This window comes from Aotus nancymaae, unplaced genomic scaffold (assembly GCF_030222135.1).
Source record: "Aotus nancymaae isolate 86718 unplaced genomic scaffold, 86718_ANA_hifiasm-v0.15.2.pri h1tg000025l, whole genome shotgun sequence".
Lineage (NCBI taxonomy): Eukaryota > Metazoa > Chordata > Mammalia > Primates > Aotidae > Aotus > Aotus nancymaae.
In genome coordinates, this window is record NW_026988438.1 from 14,184,234 (window position 1) to 14,209,927 (window position 25,694).

The 25,694-nt window shown below is 41.0% G+C and overlaps 1 protein-coding gene across 2 annotated transcripts in view; it reads left to right on the forward strand.

The window, feature by feature from the left end:
• Window positions 1-25,694, forward strand: part of SLC25A13 (solute carrier family 25 member 13) — a 205,200-nt gene that overhangs the window by 116,207 nt on the left and 63,299 nt on the right. For both annotated transcript variants that reach the window (XM_012450767.2, XM_012450769.2), the window contains 7 exons: window positions 3,917-4,063; window positions 5,833-5,971; window positions 6,714-6,807; window positions 7,022-7,106; window positions 11,034-11,118; window positions 11,614-11,772; window positions 24,633-24,685. In XM_012450767.2, the coding sequence (XP_012306190.1) occupies window positions 3,917-4,063; window positions 5,833-5,971; window positions 6,714-6,807; window positions 7,022-7,106; window positions 11,034-11,118; window positions 11,614-11,772; window positions 24,633-24,685 (762 nt within the window). The remainder of the gene's footprint in view (window positions 1-3,916; window positions 4,064-5,832; window positions 5,972-6,713; window positions 6,808-7,021; window positions 7,107-11,033; window positions 11,119-11,613; window positions 11,773-24,632; window positions 24,686-25,694) is intronic.

Sequence of the window (25,694 nt, forward strand, 5' to 3'; positions counted from 1 at the left end):
GCAGTTAAGTGAAGTATTAGGAGCATGGGTAGATTGGGGGCTGGGGGCTGGGGACAGAACTGCTGAGGTTTGAATTCCAGCTTTGCTCTTTCTTGTCAGTGAGACTTTAATTTCCTCAAGTGCTATAGTGAGGTTAATACTAGTACCTACCTTATAGGCTTAGAGTAAGCATGCCATGAATTAATTCCTGTAAAATGCTTTCCAGCAGTGTCTGCTGCATAACACATGCTCGCTAAGTGCTATTGTATGGTTGTATTGGTTGAGGTCATGGTTTTATTTCTTCACCCAGAAGAAGAAACAGTCACGACATAAACAGATGGTCTTCAGAAGGCAACCCACATCTTCAGTAACCTGCTTTTAAAGTTGGGGAGCCACCTAACTGCATTTTTTTTCACTCTGTCCTACTATTTAGAGAATGACATAGATCTAGCATTTTGTTCTATGTGGAACTTGTAACGCCCCCACTCTATAAGAGCTGTTGGAAATGTATTCTCAAGTTGTGCATCATCAGGCTTAGAAGAGCTTTCTTATTCTAGCTTAAGGGGTCCCTGCTCTTAGGTGTTTAATCATGGAAGCGTTGGCACAGAGATGTGTTGTGACACTGTCCTCATAACAGATGTGTCCCCTGTCCTGCTGCATGAGCACTGGCCCCCACCTTGGCATCTGTTCCCAATCTGGAATTCTGGACAGGTTGGTCTGAGCATTCTGACTTCCCACTTTCTAAGGGGATGGGGTTGCCAGAGAAAGCGATGCCATTTTTGGTATAATTGTCTGAGGGATCCCTAAGATGTTGAGTTATAAACTAGGGAAAATGGTGAATAGCTGAACATACCTTCTACTATTGTTGAGAGTAATCTTGGCTTATGGCTAACTTTAGCAATGGGTCTGGTAACTCAATAGGAGACTTCATTTACTTTCAATTGAATACATACTGTGGTCATTTTTCACTACAGGGTGTTTAACAGTTGGTTTCTTCTTTCCTCCTGAATTGGAAGCACTCGTATAGAGACCCTCCCTTTATTCAGTAGCTCATGATTTGTTCATTCAGTTGGTTTTACAAAATACTTTTCACTGATGAGAATGCCTGTCATTTATTGAGCACCTACTATATCTAAAGCATTCTGCTGAGCTGCATGTATAAATGTAAACAGATGTTTATAGGACTTCAACAAGATACACTGTCTTTTTTCTGGTAAGGTAGGGTAAAGGCAGAAAAGTGAATAACTGATTATGATGTACGATCGAATAAGACAAGTCTTAGAATTGATGTTCAGACAAGGGGCCACCATAGGGACATCAGTTATTTCCAGTTATAAGGCCTGGTTGTATTTGCCTGAGTGGTACCCATTTGAGCTAAGCTTAAAGGAAATGGCAGGAACAGGAGCTGGATAGAGGGGCAGCGGTCTACACTAGGTGGAAGGAACTATGTGTGCAAAAGCCCAGGTATGTGGCAGGTCTGGCAAGGGTGGGCATGGGTGGTAGGAGATGAGACTAAAAGTACTTCCTCCAGGGGCTTGTATGCCTTGCTTCAGAGATGATTTGTATGATAAATGGTCATTGGAGATTTCTCTGGAGGGAGAGGGAGGTTAGGTCTTTAATTCTGAAAAGCGACTTTTGATGTGTACATGGTAGACTGCAGAGATCCAGACTGCAAACCCAAGCTCCAGACTGACAGTCAGAACCATCGTGATAATTTGTGAGGTCTGAGGAAAGCCTGAACCAGTAGCATCAGGAATGAAAAGGAAAAGGTGCATTTGGGCAAACTTTGAAAGACCTAAGTGACAGAATTTGGTAACTGGTTTACTCTGGGAGAAAGGAAGCTTGAACAATTCAGAATGACAGCTTTCTAGGTGAGTCGGCCAATAAAACTACATGCCTAATAATTAAGCTGTGAACATAGAAGAGAAAACAGGTTTGAGCACTGGGTTGGGGGACCTATAATGCAGGGTTAGTTACGTGTCATTTTGTGGCCTTTACGAGATACCCACGTGGATATATTCTTTAAACAGAAATTCTGGTCCAGCAGAAAGCAGTGAGACTTGGATATGGGAGTTAAGCCTTAGCTTATAAGAAATCCGTGAGGCCTTAAGGGAGCAAGCACTTTGCCTAGGAGAGTAGAGTGAGAAGATGTGAAGACAGAGGGCCGACAGATGCTTCCCATTTAAGGAGCCAGTGGTGGAGGCTCCAGAAAGACTGGGATCCCAGAAGAGATCTTCAGTTGAGACTGGCTGGATTAAAACTGGCAGATGCTATAAACGAGAAGATTCTTTTAAATAGGATAAGAACTCTGATTCTTACTATGAAATGTCTTAACTTTAAAATTTTTTTAATGTGGACGTTTCCAAACTTTGAAAGTAGAGAGGAGAGTATAATGACCCATCATGTAACTGTTATTTGGCTTTCGTTATTGTAAATATTGAATGTCTTCTTTCATCTCCCTGCCTTTCTGGGGAAGGAAAGGAAGACAGAGTACTTTAAAGCAGTATTAGACTCATGTCACTTCCCTTACACTTTAGTTTGCACAAATTCATGAGGACAATTATTTTTTACACAACTTGAATAAATATGATATCATTATCTCACCAAAGTTAAAAATTTTCTCAATATCATCTAAAAAGCCTCCATTTTATTCAAATAATTTGAAGTTTTTGAAAGCCTATTGGTGTTCTTTGTTGTTGTTGTTTCGAGACAGTGTATCACTCCACTCTCCAGGCTGGAGTGCAGTGGCATGATCTCGGCTCGCTACAACCTCTTCCTCCCAGGCTCAAGTGATCCTCTTGCCTCAGTCTCCCAAGTAGCTGGGACTACAGGCACGCACCACCATGCCTGGCTAATTTTTTGTTTTTTTTGTAGAGACAGGGTTTCGCCATGTGGCCCAGGCTGGGCACATGGTAGTTCGGGGTTGCCTCTGGGATCAAGTGATCCGTTTGCCTCAGCCTCTCCAAGTGTTGGGATTACAGACATGAACCACTGTGTCTGGCCGGTGTTACTTTTTAATTGCGAAGAAGTTAGCTGTTACTCCAAAGGCCCATTTGGGAAATGGGCAGAGTACTGCAAGGAAGATGGTAAAATGGCTGTCTGCAGGAGGGATGTTTCTCCCATATGGTGCACAAGAGTTTTGATGGGAGGCTGTGACTTCTTTTGTGCATACACTTATCCCCTGGGAATAGCAACAGAGATCTGTGATTGGACTTTCTGTCTTTAGATCATTTTAATTAAACATATGCAGTGATACCACCATGGGTTTTACCTCCTCTGATCCACGTACCATCCAGCTATGTGGAACAGTAGTCCTTAACCAAGACATGTGGCTCTATCTAGAGACATTTTTAATTGTTATGACCTTGAAAGGAAGGGGATACTTACATCTAGTGGGAAGAGAATAGGGGTACATAGCAGGGCAGTCCCCCCATAATAAAGACTTACCCTGTCCAGAATGCCAGTAGTACCAAGGCTGGGAAGCCCTGTGTTAGAGAAATAGCAGAGGAGAACCACTGCTCTTTTCTGTCTATTGTTATATCACGTGTTTGTGTACCAGGTTGTGGTTAAAAATTTTTCTCTTTTCCTTGGAGAGAAGTTAATGTCCCTGGTACTGTTTTTTCCTTTGATCATCTGCATCACCTAAGCTGGGTTTGGCCAGGTCTTTGAACCTAGCAAACTTCATTCCAGTTTTCATTTTCTTTGTGTTCATGGACTTCAGAGTAAGGTGGAGTGAACTTTCTCAAGACGTGTTCATTGGTCTGAGCAAAGTTCTCTCCCTTGGAAGGAGATGGTAGCTTGGGGTGCTAATAAACAGGCAGGTGGGGGTTTGTTAGATCAAGATGTAATCTTTCTTCAGTCTCATTTTAAAATGAGCAGTCATTTGTAGTAATTATTAAATGAGAAGCATAAACTATTTTACTTTGTTTATTTGTAGGAAATACAATTAGAGCATGCAAAACAAGCCTTTGTGCAACGGGACAATGCTAGGACTGGGAGAGTCACAGCCATCGACTTCCGAGATATCATGGTCACCATCCGCCCCCATGTCTTGACTCCTTTTGTAGAAGAATGTCTAGTAGCTGTAAGTCATAACTTGCCCTAATGAAGTGGTTTAACTCAGCAAATAAGGAATTATAAAAACAATTCCTATAAGTTATGTAGTGTTTTTTTCTGTTTCAAACACTAACATTTTAATGTGATCACACACGTTACTAAACTAAAACAAAGAGTGTGTTTTGGCTAGTTTTAGTGGGTAGGTCAATTTGTTGTCTGGGTAGTGTGAATATCTTTCAGAACTATATTAACTGGTTAAAGAAAAAAGGAAAAACAAATTTGTGATCTCATGTTAATTTTGCTTTAGATTTTGAAGTATATTCAGTGTTGATTTTTGCTAATCTTGTGATGCTCTAAGGCAAAAAAACACCACCACCAAAAAAGGGAGTGCACATATAAATCATTTGTTAGAGTAGTCAGCACAACAGAAACTCCGAACCTTAGATTCCCTTTCACCCTGCATCTGTTGAGGCCACAGGGGCACATGTGACAGCAGAGCCGAGCCTCCCTTCCCTTGGTGTCAGCTGCTGTCCTTCCCTCATGGACCCTGGGGATGTCCTGCAACATTCTGTGGTGGTGGTTCTTAAGCCCTGCTCATGGAGCACCAGAACCACCACTGATAATTATTAGAAATACAGATTCTGAGATCTCTTCTAGGCCTATCATACACTATCTACAGGCGGTGAGGTCTTGGAATCTAATTTGTAAAGCTTCTGGGTGATTTTGGTAATCACTCAGTTTTAGGACCAGTACCCAATGGTAACTCTCCTTTTGTTAATCTCAGGGAGAATACTGTTTTCACCATCATCTGGGTTTCCCACAATGCTTACCATAGGCAGGAACTCAGAGTAACCTTTCAGTTTCCTTTCTTCCCCTGGGTGCTTAGTTCTGGAGACATGGCATTCTGACAAGGCCTTTTCCATCTGGCACTGTGTTAATCTAACTCCTTTTCTTGCCGCCCCCCTTCTCTACTCCATTCTAAACTTACGTGTCAGCTATTTTAGATGATTACTATGTGAAGATTTATGTGGTTGTTACCTTATAAAGAAGTGCTTTCCTAATAAAAATGTTTTGCCTTGTTAGGGAAGGATAGAATTTGAAACTCCAAACTGAAGTCCCATTCATAATGGACATTCTGTCTGTTTCCCTTGTCCCCTGTGAAGAAATGTGGTTTCTTAAAAATTCTGATTATCAGAATTTTTACTAGACTTAACCCCCATGAAAGCATATGGCATCTCATAATTTTACCATAACATGCTTGTTTGCTAGAAATCCTACCAATGTAAAGTCTGTACCTAAATGGTTATTTATTGCTGGTTATAAGTAACTTGACAAATCTTGATATTAATGTTGGATTGACCACTTTTCATACTATGTTTACATTGATATAATACAGTTTTGCATGCATAAGCACACACATGTGTACATTATAGTTTTGCATATTTAAGCCTTTACGATTTGCTCATTAGATGAAATAAACCAACTTATAAAACATTTCCAATTGAAATTTGAACTCTAAATTACTACTGGTCCTGTTATAATCCTACACATGTATTTATTTAGTTTTCTAGGAGTTGTGTATGTAGAATCCAAGTGCTGGTCATGATTAGTTGCAGTTGCTTCTAAAAATCATTTATAGCTTTTTTTTTTTTAATGCGAAAGGAAAATACTTATGGTCATTTCTTCTTATACATGCATTCCTGATTACTTTCAAACTGGTATTAGATGTATGTACTTCTGAATCATCTATAAATCTTTTGTATATTTTTCTTCTCTCTTGTTTTCAATTTATTTGAGGCTGCTGGAGGTACCACATCCCGTCAAGTTAGTTTCTCCTATTTTAATGGATTTAATTCGCTCCTTAACAACATGGAACTCATTAGAAAGATCTACAGCACTCTGGCTGGCAACAGGAAAGATGTTGAGGTGACTAAGGGTGAGTGAGAGTATATCTGAATTCTTGCCTGCTAGTATTGTGGTGTATTATTATTAGGGTGAAGAAGGCACTGAGTACTTTTTGTTATAGATTTTTCTATCCCATTGACACATATAAACCATATGGTAATGTGTGTTTTTCATCCTTTGATCAAACAAAAGCAAACAAAACAATCTTCACCAAGTTTTAAGTAAACTGAAGACAGCCTTTGAATAAGGAAAACGTAAAATTTCTTAAATATTTTCAAATCTTGCTACAACTGGAACTACATTGGCAACCTCTAAGGAAGCCTTCAGATATACATGAGGAATTCCACGAAGTTGTATTGGTGACAGTATAAGTTGATCTGTAGGATTGGAACAGGATATTATAAGCATTTTAATGGGATTTTAAAAAACAACAACAGAATTCCCTTAGGAATTCTACAGCTTCATTAATATAACCTCCTGGGAACTATGCACATGAAGTTTCATATATGATTCCTTAGTTTCCTGACTGGCAATATGAACAACATCAGATGACACCAAGCTTCTCAACTATATGTTCAAGAACATATTCTGCATACCCTTTCCAAATGGATGCAAGAACTGCAACATTCTTACCCTATTTGGATCGACTTGAATTCTACAACTGATCATAATAAAGTTTTGTGAAGTTCACTCATTCCAGTGTTTTGAGTTAATGCTGAATTTAGTGGCTATTTCTTCTTGAATCTTTCCCTTTTTACTTTTCTTCCATACAGAGGAGTTTGTTCTGGCAGCTCAGAAATTTGGTCAGGTTACACCCATGGAAGTTGACATCTTGTTTCAGTTAGCAGATTTATATGAGCCACGGGGGTAAGTTGGCTTTTTTTTTTTTTTTTTTGAATTAGCTTAATAAAAGGAGGTTAGGTGGTGGGGGTAGGAGGAGGGCAGCATTCAGGAGAAAAAGAAGCCAAATTGAGGGCCCTGCTGAAATATGGGAAATGAAAAAAGGAACATTTTTGAATTCTATCATGTAAATTGTAATAAATTGGTATTTTTGTTGCTTATGTTTACCTTTCCCCTACAGACGTATGACCTTAGCAGACATTGAACGGATTGCTCCTCTGGAAGAGGGAACTCTGCCCTTTAACTTGGCTGAGGCCCAGAGGCAGGTGAGCAAAGAGGAGCAAACTTGCACTCCAGTGTTTCCCTGGCAGGATGCCCCAACCCAGTTCCACTTGCCGTTGCCTTTGTGGCATTGGTATCTGACTTAACCATTTTTCTGTTTTGTGCCAAAAATCTGGACAAATTTTAAAGGCCATGAGGAGAAATTGCTCAGAAATGGTGTGATGAGAGACTGGGCACAGTGGCTCACACCTGTAATCCCAGCACTTTGGGAGGCCAAGGCAGGTGGATCATGAGGTCAGGAGTTTAAGACCAGACTGGCCAAGATAGTGAAACCCTGTACTAAAAATACAAAAAAAAAAAAAAAAAAAAAAATAGCTGGGCGTGGTGGCAGGCGCCTGTAGTCCCAGCTACTCGGGAAGCTGAGGCAGAATCACTTGAACCCGGGGGTCGGAGGTTGCAGTGAGCCGAGATCATGCCACTGCACTCAAGCCTGGGTGACAGGCTCTGTCTCCAAAATAAAAAAAAAAAATGGTGTGATGAACAGGTATTTGGCATTTGCTAATTTTTTGCTAAGGTGGGGTGATTTCCTAACTGTACCAGAAGCCCGCTCCAAAAACATGGAGGAGGTCCTTTATCCTTCCTTCTTGAAGTCTCATGTTGAGAGATGTAGCGAAGGAACCCCGTGTTGGTGTCACTGTGCCTGTCGGCAGCTGCGCGTTGCTAAAGGAAAGATGTCTTTGCTCTGCTCTGTGGAGCAGCCCTTCATCAGCGCATCGTCTAACTGCCATGCCTTCCGTTTTTCTGAATATCAAAATGAGATAATTTTGTTTAGTCTAGAGTTATAGTTTAAAGGCTTTCAGACATATTTTCTCTGTGAAAGGATTCGTAAGTTATGTGGAAACAATTTTAGGAATGCTAAATTTTATTTTTTGGTTAACAGAAACCAATCTCTTGAAGTTGTGGGAGTCAGAAACTTAAGACATGGGACCTCCTTTTTTAACTCTTGCCCAGCTTTCTGTACATCAGGATTAGAGAAGAAAACCCTTCATAGCATGTGTTGTGCTTACGTGGTGTTTGTAAAATAAATCCACTCACAGGCGAGCGTAGTTTTTAGAAAAATACCTCCTTTTAGACAGAGCCATCTCTGAATCCTGTGAGACTTAACAGTTTCTGGCGTGGAGCTCTGGGTTTGTGCAGAGACGCCAGTGTGACCACAATGGGTTGATGTGGGCTACACTTTTAGGACTGTCAGGCCTTGAGCCAAGGCCCCCTCCTTTTAGCTCTTTCCCACCCAAATGCAGTGGTGAGTTTTGTGTGTAGCATGTAAGTCAAAGTAGTGGGTGTGTGCTCAGTAAATGCTAACAAGCACCTCTGGAAAACCAGCTGGCCTTGGTTAAAAGAGGAAGCCGATTTCTCTGAGTGCAGGAGAAAGAACTGTATAATCACGTGCAGAGGTGGAAGCAGCACTGCTCTCCCTTCCCTTTGATTTTTAACACTACTTAGGAGATGATTATCTCTTCGTCTGTGTGCCACCAGCTATTGTAGAAATTTGGGGATTAAGGGAAGCAGAGACATTTTTTTTAGATTCCTCTTACTCTCCAGCTGGCAGCGGCTTCCCACAATTTTTCCTTTATGCTCTTTGCAGCTTTTGAGAGTTTATGATGGGTGCTTGTTGATACTGGCCATGAAAGGGTTAGACTAGATTGATGAGATTTACAGCAGGAAATGATTGGCTGCTGCTTAGAGGTTTAGAGCAATTCACAATGGCCTTACCTGGAATAGGCTTTTTGCTGCATGAACCCTAGTGGGCCCAACAAATTCAAGCAAGGGAGGTCATCCACCTGTGGGTACGGTGCTGCCTCTTCCAGCACTGTGCAGCACTTGTAGCGTTTATTCTGGACAGAGGGGTGAAGGAGTAGAGTTTTGGCTTATTTCAAGAACATGCTATAGTTCTGGCTTTGGAAAAGTTAAATAAAAGTCTAGGATTTCGGCCGGGCGCGGTGGCTCAAGCCTGTAATCCCAGCACTTTGGGAGGCCGAGGTGGGTGGATCATGAGGTCAAGAGATCGAGACCATCCTGGTCAACATGGTGAAACCCCGTCTCTACTAATACAAAAAAATTAGCTGGGCATGGTGGCGCGTGCCTGTAATCCCAGCTACTCAGGAGGCTGAGGCAGGAGAATTGCCTGAACCCAGGAGGCGGAGGTTGCAGTGAGCCGAGATCGTGCCATTGCACTCCAGCCTGGGTAACAAGAGCGAAACTCCGTTCTCAAAAAAAAAAAGTCTAGGATTTCATTTGTCTTTTAGGAGAGGAATTAGTGGTGGTGGTAGGTCCCTCCTCCCCTACCCCTATTATTTTCAGATTAATTTCACTCATTATTTTGATGCCGGAACATTTCTAAGTATTGCATATTTATATCCCTGTAAATAAAATATTGCTTCTCTTTTGAATGTGTCTGTCAAAATGAAGGTACTATTGATTTACATCTATATAGGGCTAGAGTTGGAAGCAACTCATAGAATTTGCAGAAGAAATGTTTTGTATCTTAAAGAGGCATATTTCTATGTAAAGCTATTTTCAGTTAAGTGACTTTGAAGGAGATTCCAAATGATCTCATTGTATTAGAATTGTGTTACATTGACAGCAACTAAAATTCAGTGGGTTGGTAGCTGGGGTTGGTGATTATTTTCATTGTTCACTGATTTTAATTATCATGACTTCTGAAAAACAAATTTTATTGAATGTGTTTATTCATTCAACAGGTATTTATTAAGCACTGACTATATGTCACCCTCATTTGACAACTCTCTGTGACATAAAATTACCGTTTTATTTGTGCAGACAGAGAAGTGCAGCACTCTGGAATGTTCTGGCATCAAAAACCCTGTAAGGATAATAGGTCAAAAGAACAGCAAAACAATGGCTGACTGACCTGAAGTATGAATTTAGAATAGCTGGACAAAAAAAGAGAAAAATTAACAATTAACTGTAATACAGCCACCATGTTTTAGCTACTGTAAATATTTTGAGTATTTCTGGGTGGTAGGGAGACAGAATGTTAGTATTAATTCTATATGCATATATATGTACACATCTTACAACATCTTACAAGCACTGTTTTTTTTTTTTTGAGACAGAGTCTTGCTCTGTCCCCTAGGCTGGAGTGCAGTGGCGCGATCTCAGTTCACCGCAAACTCCACCTCCTGGGTTCGTGTAATGCTCCTGCCTCAGCCTCCCAAGTAGCTGGGACTATAGGCATGTGCCACCACGCCCAGCTAATTTTTGGTATTTTTAGTAGAGACAGGGTTTCACCATGTTAGCCAGGATGGTCTCGATCTCCTGACCTCATGATCCACCTGCCTCAGCCTCCCAAAGTGTCGGGATCACAGGCATGAGCCACTGCACCTGGCCCTTTACAAGTACTTTTAATAAAAAAAAGACATCATTTTGCACATAGTCTTAAAAATTGTTTCTTAAAAAATTACCAGGAAATATTTCAAACACTTAAATAGGTAAAGAGAATCATATAACAAATATCTATCTACCTACCATGCTCTTTTAGCCTTTGTTTCAGGCTGGTCTTGAACTCCTGAGCTCAGAGTGATCCACCTACCTTGGCCCCCCAGAATGCTGGGATTACAGGTGTGAGCCACCGTGCCTGACCTCATTGATGTTTTTAAGTGTGCTTTTTTTTTTTAAGATGAGAATTTGAAAATAGGCTCATAAGATCATTTTTGGCAAAGGATGGTTTTGATTATGTTGAAATTTGACTTTAAACATTAATAGCACTAAACTCTTTTTATTAATAAGAACTTATGAAATCCATTCCTACTTTTTTCTTTGACATTTTGTTGTATCATGGATTTAGAACCCAGTGAGTAACGTTTAAAATTAATGTATGCTCCTTTTTGATTTATCTTCTTTTTTATCACCTGTTTTCCTGCTCTCTGATTCCTGTGCATGCGAAGCAGAAGGCCTCCGGTGACTCAGCTAGACCAGTTCTTTTACAAGTTGCAGAGTCGGCCTACAGGTTTGGTCTGGGTTCTGTTGCTGGAGGTTAGTCATGAATGAGAGCAAAATTTTCACTTTTATTATTTCTATTATCTTTTCTCTGATTTTCCATCTTGAAATGTTAAAGGACAAAGCCTTCTCTAGTCTTCCCAATACCAGTTATCAGTCTCTACCTATGAGTTAGGGCAAGAGCAAAGGAAACTCTTTTTCCCAAACCTGCACGTATGTGATCAGGGACTTAGAAGTGGCATTTTTCTCTTATCTGCAGACCAGGCCTTCCAAAGACAGGTTAGTAATGAGGCTGGGCTGTGGCAATGTGCCTTAATTTAAAATGTCTGTGACATCCTTTTATTAGGGATACTTGAATGAAAATCCACAATTGTTTATTAAAGATATAAGAAGGATAGTACTGTTTTAAAATCTGTATTTGAAATTCAAAACACATTTCTTTTCTCAGTCTTTTCCTTGACTTTAACCACCTTCTCCTTTCTTCTAACCTACCTTACTTCCTTCTGAGATATTGATATTGTTTAATTTTAGCTGTTGGAGCCACTGCTGTGTATCCTATCGATCTTGTAAAAACTCGAATGCAGAACCAACGATCAACTGGCTCTTTTGTGGGAGAACTCATGTATAAAAACAGCTTTGACTGTTTTAAGAAAGTGCTACGCTATGAAGGCTTCTTTGGACTGTACAGAGGTTAGTGCCAAGCACTCCCTACCTGTAAGGTGAAATGATGCTCGAAGGTTTGGTTTCTCATCTGAGTGCCTGACATGAATTAGGGAGACAGGATTAAAATGGAAATACAGCAGATTCTCAGTTATCCATGCTAATGGGAGTTAGGCTGGAGGCATCTAGGGCTTGGCTAATCAAAATAGCCTATAATCTGAAATTTATTTTATTGCTCTGTTGTATGTTTTATTTCTTAAAATAATAAATTATTTTTATAAGCATCTTCTGTGAGTTTTCGAAAGGGTCATATTGTTTGTATCCTTGAAGTACTCTACTCTCCAGTCAATAGGGAAAGGCATCCTGGGACCAGGACAAAGCCTACTCAGGATTCATGATTTTCCTGGAATATACCATAAAAAAGTCTGTCAAGCAGGTAACCAAGGGTTCCGTAGAGCTCTTTTACTGCTTCGTTCTAATTTTAAAGTTGCCCCTTTTCATCTGACTCTCAACCCAAAGGAGTTGATTCATACACCCCTCTAGCCAGGTAGTCCTGTGTCTCCACCTTTTCCTTTAACCACCTCTAAGGTTCAATAAGCAATGGAAGTAGTAGCAGAGAGTACGTCATGTCATCACTGATGAAAAGGATCCCACAGACCCTGACTGCTTTTCTGCTGGCTTTGGCTGAAGGAGACCTCTCAACTCTTCTTTTGGTGATTGCCTTCTACAAGAAGGAAAAAGTGTTTCTGCATCAGTTAAAATGCAGTATCACAAGGCAGTTCAAGCTCAGCTGCTTTATAATTTGGCAACTGCAAAGCTGGCAGTCTTCCCTCCTGTCCCCTACTGGTGCTCTACCGAGGGGGACAGTGAAACTGGCAGACGTGGAAACCTGTGCCTCTGGGCCTCTTCTGCCATCTGCTGACTCCAGTCTTTAAATTAATCACCCAAGTTAAAAAAACAAAAAAGATAAACCTTTCTTGAAACCTCTCATCTTAGAAGCCAGAAAGTTTCAAACTCCAGAGAAGTTCCATTTTGCAGGTCCTATTGTGTAGGTAGATAGCCCCCATCAAAGGCCTTTTGATCTTTGCTCTGCCCTCTTTTTCTTATCCCCTGCCTCTTCTTACAATTTGGAAGGTCTTTGACCTCAGGTGATTGATGATGACCCTTTCAGGGTCACTGCCTTCCATTTGAAATACTTTTCTTCCCTGATGACAACAACTTTGCAAATGAAATGGCTTCCAAGTAGTACAAGGTTAATGTCACAGTTCCTACTTTGCAGTGAGTCAGGCAAAATTGACCCCCTTACCTGTCCATATGGGTGGTTTTTGGGAGGGAAATCTCTGAGCCTCAAGTCTGGACAGACATCTGAGCATTGCTTCATAAACTACTTTTAGGAGCTTGTCTTGGTATTAGATTAAATGTCAAGGGTGCCTTTAGAATTGTAAGAACCCTTCCCAACACTGATGAGTGTCTTCATTTTGCTTAAATTGATTTGTTTTTTACTTTGAGTCCCTTTTTTCATGATCTTTGACCATATCTAGGAGGTCTGGTTTTTGATTATGTCTGTATTTCGCTTTTGCAGCTTCTACTGTTGTCAGCTAGAAGTGTGCCTGAGTACTGAGTGCTGGGCTAATATGGGCTTTGAAAAGAGGCTTCTACTCTTGCCCTTTCAGTTCTTATATCTGTAAGATGGGAGTGACTGCTTTTAATGTCTCAGGGAAGAAGTAGTAAGTCAGTATATTAGATACAGACAGAGGCTCACTGTAAGCACCCAAGTGGCAGCTCTTCACACTATTCCTGGTTTAGAAATGGCCATTTATCTTTGGGTGCCCCAACCCTAAGGGCAAGAGACAGAACTGTCTGTCAGGATGACAAGTAGAGTGTGAATATAAGATTAGTTCTAGGAGTTACTTGTGTTCATTTCTTCCTGATATCTTTTCTAGTAAACAATTTTAAAACAAAAGATTTACTGTAAAATTTTTGTTTAGTCCCATTCTGTAATTTGGATCATCTTGAGAGCAAAGAGATGACTGACAGTTGAGGTTAAACATAATAATGATATATAACTTTGCCATGGAAATGACTTATTCCTATTCTTGATTGGCCAGGGATCAGTTCTCTCTAGCTTCTTGTATATCATCAATAATTAATAATTGTATGTAACTGCATATTTGTAAGTGCTTTTTGGGGAAGAGAGAGATCAGATGATAATGTAGGTAATTCACGTTGTTAATTTTAAAATTTACAACATAAGTAAAGAAGACCTGACATATTTCTGAGACTCAGTATTATCACCTTTGTGTACAGAGTCAAATTATGAAATACCTATGTGTGATTCTTTGTGCATTTTTCATAAAATGTAATTTTATTTTAAAGTTATTTTATTCCAGGGGATAACTGTTAAGTTTAAATTAGGAAAATATAATATTGCTGCTGTTAATGCTTTCACCCAGCAATATTTGAGAAGGTACATCTTTAATTTCTAAACATGTTTTCCAATATTGAGCATATTTTTTAGTATTCTAGAATTTTGCTTAACGTGTAATTTTTCTCTATCAAGGCCCATGTAATTGCTCATATTTTCCGAATGGGACAATTTGGGAATGTTGCATTTGTAAGATCACTCTCCTATATTAAAATTACCTTTGTGTATACTTTGCAAAAAAGTTGGCAACTGTTCTCAAAGAAGGTGTTTTTGTAGCATGTGATCTTACTATAAGGCTAATAAATATCTCTTTTTCTTATAACAAGAACATCAGAAGCTGTTTTTATATTTAAAAGCCCTTCCCCGTGGAGCTAGAATGAAGGTTATTTTTAAAGAACTCTTGTAGTGCTCCACGGCAAATTGTTTTTTTCTTTGCCTCCCTGGCAGCTGTCCGCATCAGAACACAGTTGCAGAAGCTGCTTGGTAGTTATCAGAGAGCACATTTGAATCACTGCCCCATAGTCCCGAGGAGGCTGATACCAAAGCTGTAGGGATATCTAGCAGTACTCTTCAACAGAAATGTGCCTCAGAGAGTCATGAGAGGTAATATTACGAGTTGGTTAATTCCTGCTCTCCATGTATTGGTATAACTCTGTTTCTTTATTTCCAGGAGCCTATCTCCTATTTTTGTGTAAATTTTAGTTGCTGAGAAAGTCTGGCCCTGTAAAGCTTCTCTGCAATGCAAACTACTTTTTTCCTAGAAAATGGGGAATTTTTCTAGTCTTTTTTTTGTGTGTGTGTAATTTCTGAGAATCTAACCCCCAGGCTAAGCCTGTCTTGTATTAAGGGAAATCACACCTGAGATAATCCAGGTCTTCCTGAAGTCACTTGTAAAATTCTTTCTGTTTCCTCCCCAGTCTTCAGAGTGATTTAATGTGCTCAGGTATTTGAAATCCTTAATGAATTACCTGACAACTCATTGGGTTTGAATGACCACCATGACCAAATGAGTCAGTGATTGGCCTGCTATAGATTTGGCATATTAAAGAGAAACAATTGATTGGGTAATCAGCCATAATTAAATACTCTTAATGTTCCAGGAATAACTAATTTCTGCTTTTAAACTTTGTTGCAGTCTTCTCCCTCAGATGCTTCAGGTAATGAGATGAGCAGCCTTAGACATTGGAAAATGTTTTGGGAGAATCTTAGGGGAAAGAAAATGTATTAAGAGAAATCAGGGCCGAGTGCACTGGCTCACACCTGTAATCCCAGCACTTTGGGAGGCCGAGGCAGGCGGATCATCTGAGATCAGGAGTTCGAGACCAGCCTGGCCAACATGGCCAAACCCCATCTCTACTAAAACTGCAAAAATTAGCCAGGCATGGTGGCAGGCGCCTATAATCCCAGCTACAGGCTGAGGCAGGAGAATCGCTTGAACCTAGGAGGCAGAGGTTGCAGTGAGCCGAGATTGTGCCACTGCACTCCATCCTGGGAGATAAGAGTGAAACTCTGTCTCAATTAAAAAAACAAAAAGAGAAATCAGGGTCCATCAGAAATACTTCTTAAGAGGAAGATTTTTGTTTTCTGTTGACGGGAGAAGCCCTAAAGAAACTCTTCCAGAAAGAGTAATTATACCATTTTATGAATTAAGCTTAATTTGGAGCAGTGCTTAACCTTTGAGGAAATTGGCAAAAAGCGTTTTTTAATCAGCCCATTGATCCAAGCTTGCAGAGTTGTAAATATTTCTATTTCACGTTGTCTGTGTAGTGCAAAGCAGTCATCTTCCATCCTGGAATGTTCTCAAGGTGACATCTAGAGGATGTTGTGGTGATATCTCAGGAAGTTATTGATAGATTTGTATTTTGTATTGGAGAGGGAAGTTTTAGCAGGCAGCTAGTTTTAGCCAGGTCTCCTATCATTGATGTTACTATAAAAGGGAGTATCCAAATTCTTTAGATTCACAGTGAGATTCTTCCTGCTTGCATAATTCATATGGATAAAAATAAACTTTAAAATTCTGGCACCAAAATAAAATGATTGAAATTTCCATGACTGTTTTTGCATTACTTAAGAACACATGCACTTGGAACAAACCACAGTAAATCTGTGAACTGCACTCATGTCCATCCATGTCCACCAACTTTTAATGATTGCAATATGGATAGGTTGGAGTCTTATTTTCTTGGCCAATTTCTGCACATTTTCATTTAAAGCACCAAGCTGTAAAAAGATCAGAAGACATGTATTTGGTTATAGGAAGCCACATAAGAATGAGCAAAAGACTTAAACAGATCACGTGTTGGGTTATCCAGCCTCCAGAAATCTATAGTGAGCCCACTGCAGTGAGCACAGGGCATTGTAATCTGAGACTAACGTGACCACGGGATCTAAGATGGGTAAGAGTATTCTTTCTTAGAGGCTTAAGAGTGCTATATTAACAATTGATGACCTTAGAAGACTGGAAAAGACGACAAAAAGATGGATGTATAGATATCCTAGAGAAGAGAAGATTAATGAATGAATTAGTTCCACACCTCAGGAATGATAATTTATAACCAGCGACTGTGGCTGAGACTAAAACAAGGGAGATAGATTAAACCTCAGCAGGAGGGACATAATTTAGATGGAAGAAAAGATAACCAGGATCCTCAAAGTTCTCATATACTATGGTGAAAAACTGAAGGAGTATCTGATCATTTTCCCCAATGCTGTTCGCTTCTAGAAAGCCCCAGAATAGAGGAGTTGAGGAACTGATTTTTTCTAGACCATAATCATAATCACTCATTTTACGTTTTAGCACTTTGTCTCCCAAAGGCATCCTGAGCCATAGCTAAGATAACAGTACACTCAACCTAGATAAAGTGGCATTTAAATCTTCATTTCTGCCTTTGTCCCTCGCTAATTCCCCAGCTCCACTGTACGGCCACCTTGGGGTAGCAAGAGCCTGTGCAGAAGTGAGTTGAAATGAGGGCTTTGAAAGGGAATAGTATAGTTAGGAAGGTGGAAATGCCTCATGCCTAGGGGCAATATGAGTCAAAAGCAGACAGACAAATGGGAGGAGGAGGAGGGAGGAAAGAATGCTTGAGCAAGTGAAGAGAGAAGGGTATGGCAACAAGAGCAGGAATAAAAGCTGTAAGGCAGGGCACACAGAGTGCTGATAGCTGCAGAATGAAGGTTAATCTGATGTTGAAAGCAAAGTAGGTTCTCAGGGAAGATGGGGGCAAGTGTTCTGGTTTCAATAGTGAGGTCAGAAGGGTAAGAATTTGACATCGGAGGGGTTGCTACCCGGTAGAAAGTAGATAACACAACAGTATGCCTGCTGTGGCTTCAGCTATAGGAATAGGGGTGTCTTCGGGATTAGTTTTTCCTACCAAAGTTTACTGCTCATCTCTGCCCTGAATACCTTCTACCCTGTGTTATATGCTTTCAGCTATCTTTCTCTGGGCTGGGCTGGCCCCTGTCTCAGTTCTATGCTGAGACAGATATGGTAACTCCTGCCTTAGTTACCAAGTTTCTTCCTTGGTAGTGGCCCCTCCACCTCTGTGGCCCTGCTAACATTGCTCGGCATGGTCCTTTGGCACCCTGGCCACTCCAGGTTACAGTGGCCGCTCAGCCTGGCTTCCAGCCTGCTCCTGACCCTGCGCCTCCTTCCCAGTACATTCCTGCTCTCACTGGTTCACTGAGTTATAACCTGCAGCTTGTCTCTGACATTTTGTGCCTTTGGGGCTTTAAGGAGTCTAATATTCATGACCTGGAGAGACAGGGAAGCATGATGTGGATGCCTGCTACATGGCCACCATCCTGTTGTTGTGTGAAAAGGTCTGTCAGTGTAGGGTGCTGGCCCAGCCAGAGCTGAGGCCCAGAGAAAAGTTTCAGAACAGTCTAGTCTGGAAGAAATGCCTCTCCAGGGCAGAGGAGGACATTGGAACAAAAATTGTGTTAGAGAAAACTGGATACCTCAGAGAATTAAGGAGCACAGACCCCTGATTGGAGAGTCCTGGCAGGCCTGAATTCAACTCTGAGTGCTACAACATAGTCACTCACAAGTTAGTGACTTGAAACAAGCTGCTTAGTCTCTCTGGATCCCAGTTTCCATGAAGGAGAAGGAGGAGGAATAAGTGATAGTGATGTTGAAGATCAGCAACAACAAAAATCAATTTCTGTAGTCTTTACTCTCTGTGCTCAGTACTGATCTGAGGGTTTTGTGAGTATTAACTCATTTCATCTTCACGACTACCCTGTGAAAATGGTATCATGATTATTCCCATTCTACAGATGTAGAAACTAAGATACAAAGCGATTAGGTAACTTGTCCACAATTACACAGCTAACAAATAGCGAAGTCAGAATTGAAGCTTGGCATCCTGGCCCCCAACCCCGTGTTCCTAATCATTTGGCTCGTTTGTCACCTGGTAGAAATTACGCTGTGAAAAGTTGCTCATCAGGAGAGGTTGAGGATCATTTAAGTTTTTAACTAAAACATTTCATTTCAGCTTAAAAACGTGTTGAAATAGGTTGTTTTGTCTATGCTACTACTTCACCTTGCCCAAAGAATACAGGGCCCCTGGACTCTCAGACCACATGTGCTCTCATTGCTTGGGGACAGCTGTTCTAAGACAGGCGTAATGTCATGAGCATAGCATGATATTCCTTACCTAATACTGGACCGTGAACATGATTCAGGCTGAATTGCCTCTTGCAAACAAAAGAAACCAAGGCTGTGTCTTGAAAATATAGGTAGAAAGAAGCATTATATCTTTTTGAATGCATAATATATGAGGTAAAGAATGACTGATTCTTTGTATACTTATTCATATAATTACCAAAATAAACCAATAGACGTGTTAATTACTAATGGGGATCCTAGAATTCAAAGAATGACTACCCTAGATCACTCAGTATGAAAGAGGCGCAGACCTAGGATTCTAGCCAAGGTCCATCCCACCTCCAAAGCCCATGCCCCAGGCTGTTCATTTTGCTGCCAGCCCATTGGAAATAGCCTAAAATTAGTTTAAATTTGGGCCAGCATTATTAATGAGTTTCTTTCATGATCCCTTCCAACCCTGAAACTCCAGTTGTATTTCTAACAGATTCTTAAGAGTAGCATGCTAGCCCTATAGTTGAGCACAGTGGTCCCAGGAACCTCTTTTGGGGATGTCCTATGAAGCTCAAGTCGGAGGCTCCCGGTCTGGGCTTGGTCCCCATACCTCCAGCTCCTTGGTTTGCACAAGGGACTGGATTCAGAGGGGATAGTGTGATTTATATCTCCAACCCATGAAATTTGAAGACAAAATACTATGTTAATACTGTGTCCTGTAAATCTTTTCTCGCATTAGCAGCCTTCTGGTAAAGTCGAGTTGCCAAGGAAGCATTGCCATATGTGCTGATGGAGCTAAACTAAAAGGAGAAGATTAGAAAACTAACCACACTAATAAATTTCATTTGAGGCAGTTGGAAAATGGACTGCTGTTTTGACAGGTTAGAAACAACACACACATCCATTCTCTGTTTCAGATGGTTAAAGTGAATTTCCAGGACCCAACAGAAACATCTTATATTAGAAACCTAATTTTTCTGCTGAATTACCCAGATGTCAGATATATATGTACTTTAGACTTAAATGTGCTCGCAATGAAGTGCCTCACCTAGACTCTCTGCTTTAGGCATTACTGGACGATGCTACCTCTCCTCCCTCTGAGGTCAAGGTATAAGGAGGGTTATTGGAATTCCCACTTCTTTTGCTTTTCATTGTTTCATGGGTCATGACCTTCTTACAAAGAGCATTTACCCAAGACTCATGTTTTCAAGGCCCACATCTGTAGTGGGTCTCAGGTTATAATCCATAGCCACCTTCGTTTTCCTGTTTAACCAGACAGGGTAGTCACCACAAGAATGGTTCTTATCAGCAACTCCCTGAGTGCCAACATCTGACCTAGGTCTTAGGAATGGATGTGCTTTTGTTTTACTCTAAGTTGAAGTTAATCATTTAATATAATGAAAATCGGGGCCTCTGATGATACTACTTTAACCTCCTAATTTCGCTAACTGCTTCACGTCTCTGCTTTTGCAAACTATCCTTCACCTGCCTCCAGAACGTTTTACTTTTTGAACATTTTGCCCTAAAACCCACCCCATGCATCTACGGAATTTGGTGCATGCTCCTTAGTGTGGCCTGGGAGAGAAGTTGTGCAGTGTACCAGGTAAGCGCATAGGCCGGAGCCGGACAGCCTGGGCCGAACCCTGCTCCCCCATCAAACAGCTGAGCCACCACGGGCAGCTCCCTCGAAGTCGGCCTCAGTTTCTTCTTCAGTTGCTGTGGATAAAACAAAAGCCACTATCTGAGTAAAGTGTTCTGTGGATTAAATGTGTTCATTCACATAAAACACACAGAATAGTATGTGGACGTAGCAAATGCCTCCAAATATTGACTCTTGGCATTATCACTGTTATTCTTGTCCAATACTACTGAATATTAAATGCATTTAATAAAGAGATCTTCCAAACAGGCTTTGTGTGGGCAACAAGGCCATTTTATTTCTCGCTTGGGTGCAAGCGGGCCGAATCCGAGAAAGGACGGGCAAAGGGGGTAAGGTGGGAATTGGCTTTATAGGTTGGGGTATTTTTTGGGGGGGCAGGGGTGTTGCAGAGTAAGATCAGTTACAGTGGTGGGAGGTAGAGGCGAGGAGTAAACATGACCACAAGTTCAGTTACAATGGCGGGTGGGGGTGAGGCAGAAGAGCACTTAAGATGGCAGGATGGGTGACAGGTATTCACATTATCATAAGAACAGTTAAGACGGCAGGGTTGGGTGAGGGGCTTGTCCAGGGAAGCTGGGCAATCAGGGACAATGGCGAATGCAGGCGGGGGTGGGTGGTGGGGTGGTGGGAGTAAATCAGCAAGGCAAGCAGGACTTCAGACTTTCAGGCTTCATTCTTGCATATGGAGATCTGACAATCACTACTGCTAATAATACTGTTATTTATTATCTGGTCTTCTGTGATCCAGGCACAGCCTCCAATGCCCTGACTCCATGCCGTAGCCTTGAGATGTTGGTGCCTTTGCACACCAGCTGTTTCCTCTGCCTGGATCCCTTGCCCTCCATTCTGCTCATTGTCTCTGCTCTCCAGCGAACCTCTGCTCACCCTTGAAGCCCCAGGGCAAATATCTCCTCCTCTTCTTTGATGTTTTTCTCCCTCCTGCAGGGAGAAGAACTGGTTCTGCCCACTGGGTTCTCATAGTCCTGTGATGCCCCTGGGGTCTGGTATGCAGCACATGCTGTTGTTAGGTGGTTTGCCCCCCATCTGGCAGGTGAAGACAACTAAGGTTCCCTTTCCCTCTAAACTCTGAATTTAAGGGGAGGCACTAGTCTTACTGCGTTCATCCCAGTTCCTCCCAGTACCAGCCACACAGAGAAGGATTTGGTAAATGTTTGCTGAACAAATAGCTATTTGTTGCCTTCTTTGTAGTCTTAAATACGGGGTTTTCTCTTTTGTTTTTTGCTGTTCACAATGCATTACTAAATTTATGGCGAGAAAGATAAATCTCAGTAGTTTGAAAGGCTGGCTGAAGTGATTGTATCTAACACCATAGTCATTTGGCTCTGTGGGCTGTTTTTTTATCAGTCATTTAAAAAGCCTGTCACAGGATAGTTATAGAGACAAGAGATCATCATTTAAATCACCGTTGTTTTCAACCCTTCCACAGTTTTGTCTACAATTTAATTATGAGAAAAATACACCTAGCAAGTAAATATTTAACTAAACATTTTGGTACTTCACCTGCATGCAGGGAGTAAGATGGAAATTTCAAAATGTGAAGATGTAGTTTAAACAGGCATATGCCCTCATATTACTAGTAGAAATTAATGTCGTACTTTGATTAGGTAATAACCAAGTTTTCTCTTATTATAGATGTCTTATTGAAAGATCAGTGAGTGAGTGTCATGAGTATAGTTTAGGAGAGAATACTTGCTTTGGGTAAGAGCGCTTGTTTTGCCCAAAGTGTTCCATATTCCCATTTTTTCTCATATGCTACTTCAGCTCATTTAGATTCTAAAGAGCACAGCCCCACTCAAGCTAGCAAGAGCTTAGGGGAGCTTTTGATAAGCATTAACACAAGAGAGAATGAAGACAGAAATCTCAGGGATCCAAGAGCAGGAGCTGCGCTGGAGCCTGGCCTCAGTGGATCACCCGAGGGCGATCAGGACTGGCTCTCCCTGCTGTGTGCCTTTCATGGGCTGTGTGCATTCTCTCTTTCAAGTCTCCATTCCTTTTGCTCCACATTCTCATCTGTCCACCAACACACTTCCTCTGCTTATTCGTGGTTTCTGCTTCCTTGTGATACTAGCACATGCATGGCTTCCAATTAGCTGCTTTCCTGGCTCCACCCATGGCATCTTTACATTTTGTTACCTCTGTGCTAACTTGTCTCCTCCTCTCTAGGGACTGCCAGTCATCCTCCTGGGGAAGGCATCCTCATTGCTCAGATCCATTTTTGGTAGCAGGCTCAGGTTGCTGAACTCCTGAGTTGTGTATCTTTTAGCCGTTTTACATTGTCTAGTCAGTTGTGGCCCTGGGGATGAAGCAGGCTTAGGTAATATGGTTGCCTAGAAAAGGGCTGCAAACTCAGGCCGGGTGAGATGGCTCACACCTGTAATCCCAGCACTTTGGAAAGACTAGGCAGGAGGATTGCTTGAGGCCAGGAATTTGAGACTGGTCTGGGCAACATAGTGAGACCTTGTCACTTTATTACAAATAAAAAAATAAAAAAAAGAAAGGTAGCAAACTCAAATGCTGATAGGATCCAGGTAGGTTATATAAGTGAACAAAAGCAGCTGGGTGTGAGATGCAGATACACGTTTGCATATTAACACATAGAATTGAATGGTGTGTAAAGGTATAGATTTTTTGAACAGGATGGCTAAGGCTCACTACTTACCAGCTCGGTAACTTGGAAGAAATTACTTTATCTCTCTATGCCTTGGTTCCCTCTCTGTAGAGTGGTTATGAGGATTAAATGAGTTAATAAAGTTTTTTAAATGGTACCTGGCATGTAATAAACATGATGTACTTTTAAAGAAAATTTTCATTAGCATCACCATTCTTATCCTTGTTTAGTTCTACGATGAAATGGGCTTTCTCCCATTTTTCCTAAAACATGAAGCTGCCTTCATCTATTTAGTTTTCCCCCTTTATAAGGCTATGAGCAAAGAAAAAAAATTCTTAATTGTGAGGGTATCAATAGAGCAATAAAAATGGAAACTGGCAATTGTCCTCATTGAGGTGCGGGCATCAGGGCAGGGTGGGCACCGCCTTGCATGGTTTCTCTCTGAAGGATGGAGCCTCATGCAATAGAGCAGATGGCTGAGATGTCAGAAAGAGGCCCAGGGTCAGTTAGGTCAGAAATGAACCTATGAACTGACTGTTAGGTCAGTCAGTTCACTGATTTTTTTTTTTCAAACGTAGTCTTGCTCCATTGCCCAGGCTGGACTGTAGTGGCACAATCTCAGCTTACTGCATCCTCCACCCCCCTGGGTTCAAGCACCCTCCTGTCTAGCCTCCTGAGTAGCTGGGACTACAGGCACCTGCCACCACGCTGGGCTAATTTTTGTAATTTTTGATAGACATGGGGTTTCACCATGTTGGTCAGGCTGGTCTGAAACTCCCGACCTCAGGTGATCCACCTGCCTCGGCCTCCCAAAGTGCTAGGATTACAGGCATGAGCCACCGTGCCTGGCCTCATTGATCTTTCTTACAAGGAGGTCAGATTATGTTTGAAACTTTTTATTACACAATAAAACATACCTATAGGTTGGATACACACGACATTCAGGAAGAGAGTGTGGGCAGGGCTGGCCCCTCAGAAGAGGCTACCAGTAGACCTTCTTACATAGATAAATTAGAAAATTGTATTCCCAATGAAGAATAGCACCATGAACCTCTCTCAATATATGACACAGGGTAGGACATGCTCCTACCCTCATAGTTAGCTTAGTGTGTATTTCCAAGAAAAAATAATTGTGATTTAAAAAAAGGTTTTTTTCCTCAGGAAGAACAAATGAAAATGATGACATTTTTTAGTTCGGATATGTAGCTCCACTAAGTGTTTTAACTGCCCTCCCCAAAGTGGCTCTTGATTTAGAAAATCAAGTGGTCCACTGATTTAGAAGGCAGAAGGGAAGGAGCAGACTTCGGGGGAATAATGAGATTTCCTATATCACTAATACTGTTGATTTACCCAATGTGCAAACGATCCAGAATGTGAGATGGAATGTACTTGGGCCTGATGCGGCTGTTAGAAGTTAGTACTTAAACATTCCATTTCAAATATTCTCATTAAGGGTAATAGCAGAAAATTGCAGCAGAGATTAAGTAGTTTTTAAGTGGTGATCCCCTCTGTAGAACTGTTGATTTGTTTAGTTAATGCTAATTTATTTAATATACTTCTACTTTTTGTTGATTTTTAGGTCTGTTGCCGCAGTTATTGGGAGTTGCCCCAGAGAAGGCCATAAAACTTACAGTAAGTCTTTTGAGTTGGTGCTTCTTATTAAGGGATTTTGCACATACTCAAGAATCTAGCAGATATTCTTACAGGAAAGAGCAGGTTTGTTTGCTCAGAGGTGCTAGCTAATTTGAAAGCAGGGGAACTCACCACACACAGTTTTTCATTATTCTCCATTTAACATTGAACCTCCAAAAATGTGATAATAAACCTGAAAACTTTTGGTGGTTGCTGCTATCATTGTTATCATCACAGCAGCAGCAGCTAAGTTCCCTTCAGTATCTACCGTATTAGGCACATGACATATATTACCTCTTACTGGTTTCGTATCAAACAAAGCATGATCCACAGTTTACAGATAAGGATAGTGAGGCCTATTGGGCTTAAATAGCCTACCTGTGTTCACACAAATCATGAGTGGGAAAACTAGAATTTAAAGTCAAACCTGTCTGACTCCAGAGCATGTCTTTCTATTATACCTGCTGTTCAATAGGATTCATGGTTATGGTGTGTTCTATAAAACCCAATGTTGAGGGATCTGGGTTCTAGTTGAAGTTGATCCTTCATCAGATTATTTGCCCAGTGCCTCGCTCACATTTGACAGATGGTTGATACTCAGTTTAAGTGTTTGTGGAATATGCAAATATTTGCATCACTAAGGCCATAAAGCCCCAGAAAGTAAAACTCTAGCTTTAGATTGGACTATGTAGCTTTGGACCTTGAGATTCTTATTTTACCATTTTATTATCTGACCTTGGGATAGCTAATCTTCTTTGGCACATGTCTGCCAAGAACATATGACTGTTTCTTAAAATTTCTACTAGGACATACCATTTTAAGAATATATTATATTAATTAATTAATGTAATTTATGTTCTTTGAGAATCTTGAGAAATTTTTAGATACTGAATTTCTTCTAAGCTGAAAAAATCTGCTCAGCCAAATTTCTCTCCATGATGAGTATTATTTTAGATTAATTCTTGTTAGAAGACTTGAAAGTGATTTTTAATCAAGGCTTATGAGACAG